The following is a 5,554-nucleotide window of genomic DNA, read 5'->3' as shown; positions in this document are numbered from 1 at the left end:
AAGGCTCTGACAACTCCCTCCCTGCTCTACAACCACTGGCTCCCTCCTTCCCTCACGGCCCCTCGGCTTCCCCAGGTCCTTGGTTTGGATTTTAGCCCCTGCTATCCGCCCGTGCAAGTGTGTCTCCTGGATGCCCGACCTCCAAGGTCTCCCTCACCTGGCTCCTTGGCCCTCAGCATGCTCTTCTCTCTCACAGCCATCTTCCCAGGACCAGCTACATGCCCACCCCATGCAGCAGTCCCTACACTGAACGTCGGATACATCCTTGCAGGCACCGAGGTTCACTCCTGGAGCTTCTGCAGACTGGTGATATGTAACTGAGGCTTACAAGAGGTCAGGTGACCGGTCCAAGAGTGATGTGTGTAACCACAGCCCAACTCCAGCTTCCTGCCCCTGGCAGGGACTGCCCCCACCACACCTCCACGGACCACCTTTCTCATATCCGGCCGTCACTGACTGGGAACACTCTGCGTGTGGCATCCCGAGTCTGTAAAATGCAGTCGGGGGGTCCAGCCCTTCACCTTTGTGGTTGGATTTTAAAGGGTGCCAAGGGCAGAGCACTGTGCAGCAGTGAGGGGGGCCCTCACTCCCTGGAGCCTGGCCCCATCTCAGCTCTGCCTTGATTTCACTTCCTTGAGCTTCAAGCTTGTATTTAAACAGGGGTTAGGAGAACGCCTTACTCCTGTGGTACCTTGGGGATTGACTAAAATGCCCAAGTGAAGGGCCTGTGCCTTCCTGAGCACAGAGCAAAGGTTTACTTAGAAAATGGGGGCAGTGACTCCTGTTTTAGTCCTAGTAGAAAGTGTCACTATATCCCGTCTCCGACTGTGTATGGCTCATAGCATGTGTCTCTACGCATCCTGTGACCCCACCAGGAAGTACACTGCCGAGTGTCCTTGCCTCCTCCCCATCCATCTCTCCTCCAGAGGTGTCCTCTGACCCCCCGCACCCTCACACCCCGGCAGTCCCCCAGCCCGGGCTCACGCTGAGGTGATGGCTCTGTACCGCTCCAGGCCGGCCGTGTCCCAGATCTGAGCCTTGACAGCAGCAGTGCCCAGCATGACAGTGCGGGTGGAGAACTCAACCCCGATGGTGGTGCGGCTGTCGTGGCTGAATTCATTGCGAGTGAATCGGGACAGCAGGTTGGTCTTCCCCACTCCGGACTCACCGATCAGCACCACTGAAGGAGAGACAAGGGGTGAGCTGGGCCGAGCCCCCAAGCCTACTGAGCCTGGAGGGTCTGCTCATCAGCACGGGGGAGCTGCTCTCAGAAAACTGGGAGGGAGCAGGGGCTCCTGGCAGGGACTGGGGCCTACACCTTCCCATGCTGTGTATCCGGGGCAGAAGGGCCCAAAACGGGACTCGGCTAAGGGGCTCTCATGGTCCCAGGCCTGGTCTGACCAGACAAGACTGCGGCTCAGGTGATGGGTAGCGTCTGTGGGTGGAGAACTCAACCCCGATGGTGGTGTGGCTGTGGTGGGTGTTGGGGTTCAGGGTCTGTGGGGAGAGGGCAGCAGGGGTGTGAGTGTGGACAGGATGGTAGAGTCTGGGGGAGGGTGCACATCCCTGGAGTAGGGAATGTGAGCACTGAGTTGGGAGGACAAGTGGGAGGGGTGGTGTGTGTGCTTGTGCGGGAAGCATAGGTGGGGCTAGACGTGCGGGTGAGGAGAAAGTTCGGCCGACGGCACGCCTGGGCCAGTGGGGAAGTATGGAGGTGCGTGTGTGTGCGTGCGTGCGTGTGCGTGCGTGCGTGTACATGCGTGCGTGTACGTGTGTATGTGTGTGTATGTAAAAAGTTAGGATCCAGTTGTTCCCAAGGAGGGTCAGTCTTGAATGGGGCTACATGTTAGACCCCCTGTGTGCGTCCTTCAGCAAGTTATTAACTTCTCTGACCTTTTTCACATGAAAAATAGGAATAACAATAGTACCTAATGGGTTACTGTAAGAAATAAATGAGATATTGCCCAAGGTCTAGTGAGTGTGCAAAACTGTTATTCTCATGATTGTTGTTGGTGGGCCAGCATTTTTACCTTCAGGCTTTTAGGGTCAAGCATCCACCAGAAGAGCCCTGAAGAGCCTTTGAGCTGGAGGGCAGGGCCCAGGGCCCAGCCTCACCCACCAGGGCTGATGCGAGCAAGGCTCACAAATTGCACAGGCACTGAGCTAAGCATACAGAGTGAGAGGAAGCCCCCCGATGGCTCTAGAAAGGCATCGTGAGAGGATGTGTGTGTGTGTGTGTGTGTGTGTCTGTGTGTCTGTGTGTTCCTGTGGGTGCCTAGCCCTATCCTTAGGCTCCAAAGGTGCTTAGGGCAAGGGGTTTGAAGTCGGACAGACGCGTTTGTGCTGACTTTGTGACCTTTTGTTTGTTTGTTAATCCTCACACAAGGATGTGTTTCCATTGATTCTTAGTGGAAGGGAGGGAGAGAGAGAGAGAGAAACATCAGTGTGAGAGAGACATATTAATTGGTTGCCTCCTACACGTGCCCCGACCAGGGCTGGGGATCGAGCTTGCAATCGAGGTACGTGTCCTTGACTGGATTGGAACCCAGGACCCTTCAGTCCACAGGCCGACACTCTGTCCACTGAGCCAAACCAGCCAGGGCACTCTGTGGCCTTTCGTAAGCTACTTGGTTCTCATCTGTTAAAGTTTAGGGAGTGCCGACCCCTACTCAGTGCCAGGCACTGACCTAGAGCCTTTACATGTATTAACTCATCTAACCCTCACGACAGTGCCACGAAGCCAGGACCACAATTAGGATCACCGCCTTTTTACAGATGAAGGAGGCACTTGGGGGTAAACAGCTTGAACAAGGTAACACAGCCAGAGTGGTAAGCACAGGTGTGCTGGCCAGATGTGCCGGCCAGCAAGCACTGAGCCCAGCTGCAGGCAGCGCAGTCAGCGGACAGCCCCCCCGCTGCCTGCTCCTTTGGCATCTGCCTCTGGCGCAGAGAGCAGCCTGGCCTGGCCGTGCCTCTCCTGGGCCGTCTGCATCCAGTGCCCAAACAAGGCCAGGGTATCACGGTGCTCCCTGCCTGAGGCTGAGGCTTGGCGATCCTGCCTTGCCGTTTAACTTGTCTCTCTGCCCCGTCCCCTTTCCTCCCCCTTCCTTTCAATGGTGTTGATACACAATGAACATCTTTCAGGGCAAACTTCCTAGTGGCCGCTTCTGGAGACCCCGACCTCAGTAAGTCGTGAGTGGCAGGGTGAGATTTGAACACTCTGTCTGGCGCCTGACCGTTACGCTCCGCTGACCACTACGCTTTCAAAATCAAAGAAGGTTGGGGGGCTGTTATGGTGATTAATAAGCTAGTGGCTGGGCACACAGGAAGGGCTAAACAAATGGTAGGTAGTGACTGGCAGTATCAGTGCCCCAAACTCTTGCTAGCTCTTGCCCGGTCTCCTCTTCCTGGGAAAGATGATCAGAGACAGATGCTAAAGGAGCAGTTGGGAGTACGGGTTCGGGTCCGCCTGTGTCCCAAGTGAGGGTGGGGCTGCGGCTGGGAGAGGCCGTGGGGTGGGGTGGCTGGACAGGGAATCGTGGCTCTGCCAGTCCACCCTGCTCTGAAGGAGGTGTGGCGGTGAAGGGGATGTGGGGGCTGGGGAGCAATAAGGGAGCAAACACAGGAGTTAGCTGAACCCGGTGCCTGGTATTTGGGCCCGGGGGTCTGCCTGTCAGGTGACACACAGAAGGCTACGGCCCTAGGAGTCCTCTGAGCCCTATTAGACCCTGCTCCCAGTTCACCACATCTCCCCTGTATCTTCACCCGGCCCCAAGGCCGGAGAAACCTGTCCTCTCTCCTTCTCTGTACATCTGCCCAGAACGATATGACTTTTCCCTCTTAGGTCTGCCTGTGTCTCCCTCCCTCCACGAGGGAAGTCCTCTTAGACATCTGACCTCTATCTCTCATGCTGCAGCAGGTGACTATTCCTAGGAACTTGGCCTTCCATCAGGAATGGGGCAGAGGAGCCTAAGTAGGCACTATTAGAGAGAGAGAGAGAGCAGCACCATTCATTATTCACAACCGCAGAGCATTCTGGCAGCCCTGAGACTTTTGCTACAGTAACCAGACCCTCCCCCATGCTTGCAGCTTTCTTTCTTATACAAAGGAATGACGAGCCCTGCGGGGTCCGGGTAAGAGATTAAAGAAACAACAGCCACAAAGGAACAGGAGGGACTGCCTCTGTGTCTCTCCCAGGCTCCCTCTTTCTTTAGGAACCCCAACTTACCCTTAAAGACAAAGTTATAATCTTCCTCGGTTCCGTTCCCCATCTTGGCTCCGCATGGAGGGTGCAGGTGTCCTCAGGGGCAGAGGTGACGGGTCTATGCGTGGCCTCAATGCCCTCAACCCTCAGCTCTTAAGAGACCTGGATCTACCCCTTCTCTCATTGGAGGTAAAGAAACTTCTGCAACCAGAGGGATTGGGGGGCAAGGCCCGGGCGGGCTCACCTCTGGCAGGTGGAGGTGCTGCAAGGAAGCTGAGGACGGAACAGGAAGAGCAGGCCGGCTGGAGACCTGGGGCCCAGGTGGGTGGAGACGATGACGTCAGACAGGTTAGACAGGTTGGGTGTCTGCTCTCAGCCGGGCTCCCGCAACGAGGTGAGCAGGCTCCAGAGGGTGACAGTCGGGGAAGCTGGGACAGGGCCTTCAGAGAGCCAGCTGAGGACTGAGTGCATGTTGTTCGGCTCCTGGGACCTGTGGCCAAGACAGGTCAGCTGCCAGAGAACCAGTCCCTCAGGGACCAGAAGCCTACTTGACCTTCTTTTCCTTTAGAGCCTCTGGTGGGGGGAGAGGGGGGCAACTGGGGGCGCCAAGGGAAAGGCTGACAGAATGGCAGCGACCCTGCAGAGCTCTGGGAGTTGCCTCCGGGGTGCAGCACATTCTGCCCCTCCCTGACAGCTCAGGGCCTGGGAGGGGCAGCGTTTCTTACTCCGGGTGGAGCTGGGACTTGCCACCTACCTACTTTCTTAGGATGGGTCCCTTCCTAGAGCACTGGAAGTGGGCTGGGTACTCCCTGCCCAGACCTGCTCTCAGAACACTGGGTAGGGGGAGACCTGGGGCAGAAACAGCCAGACAGGGTGCGGGGTCTGATACAGGGCCAGGATCTGGAGACGAGTGTCTTCAGGTCACTGCCCGGGACCTTTGGCCTCAAAACAAAGCCACCCTGTCTGCAAAGGGCTTCAGGATCTGGGGGTCTGGGTGAGTGTGTGAACGTCTGAGAGAAGAAGAACAAAGGGGTGGCCCCTCCCAACCTAAAGGGTAGAAAAGGCACGAAGTGGGGACTGAAGGATACTGAACTCTCAGGCCCCATATTGTTTTTGTCCAACGTGACCCCCACTGTCCCCCTGCTCCTTGGAGCTCACTTCCAATCACTGTTTCTTTCTCATCGATGTCTCTCTCTCTCTCTCTCCCTCCCCCTTCCTCTCTCTCTAAAGTCAATAAAAACATTAAAAAAAATACACATGACAGGAGTGAAATTTATTCTTGGGAAAAACAAAGTCCCACCCTCCCCCCACAGTCCAGGACAGGTCCCCTGGGGGCCTCCAAGAGGCCAT

The 5,554-nt window shown here is 56.5% G+C and overlaps 1 protein-coding gene across 1 annotated transcript in view; it reads right to left on the bottom strand.

Moving 5' to 3' along the window:
* The window catches only part of RAB25 (RAB25, member RAS oncogene family), a 9,702-nt gene extending 4,989 nt beyond the window's left edge, over nucleotides 1–4,713 (bottom strand). The window contains exons 1-2 of the mRNA XM_006775710.2: nucleotides 4,229–4,713; nucleotides 985–1,180 (exon numbers count right to left, since the gene is read on the bottom strand). Of these exons, the coding sequence (XP_006775773.1) occupies nucleotides 985–1,180; nucleotides 4,229–4,271 (239 nt within the window). The 5' untranslated portion in view covers nucleotides 4,272–4,713. The remainder of the gene's footprint in view (nucleotides 1–984; nucleotides 1,181–4,228) is intronic.
* Between the last annotated feature and the right edge of the window lie 841 nt (nucleotides 4,714–5,554).

Source organism: Myotis davidii, unplaced genomic scaffold (genome assembly GCF_000327345.1).
Source record: "Myotis davidii unplaced genomic scaffold, ASM32734v1 scaffold208, whole genome shotgun sequence".
Taxonomy (NCBI): Eukaryota; Metazoa; Chordata; class Mammalia; order Chiroptera; family Vespertilionidae; genus Myotis; species Myotis davidii.
Note: the sequence above shows the minus strand (reverse complement) of the source record. Positions and strands in the feature narration are given on the sequence as shown.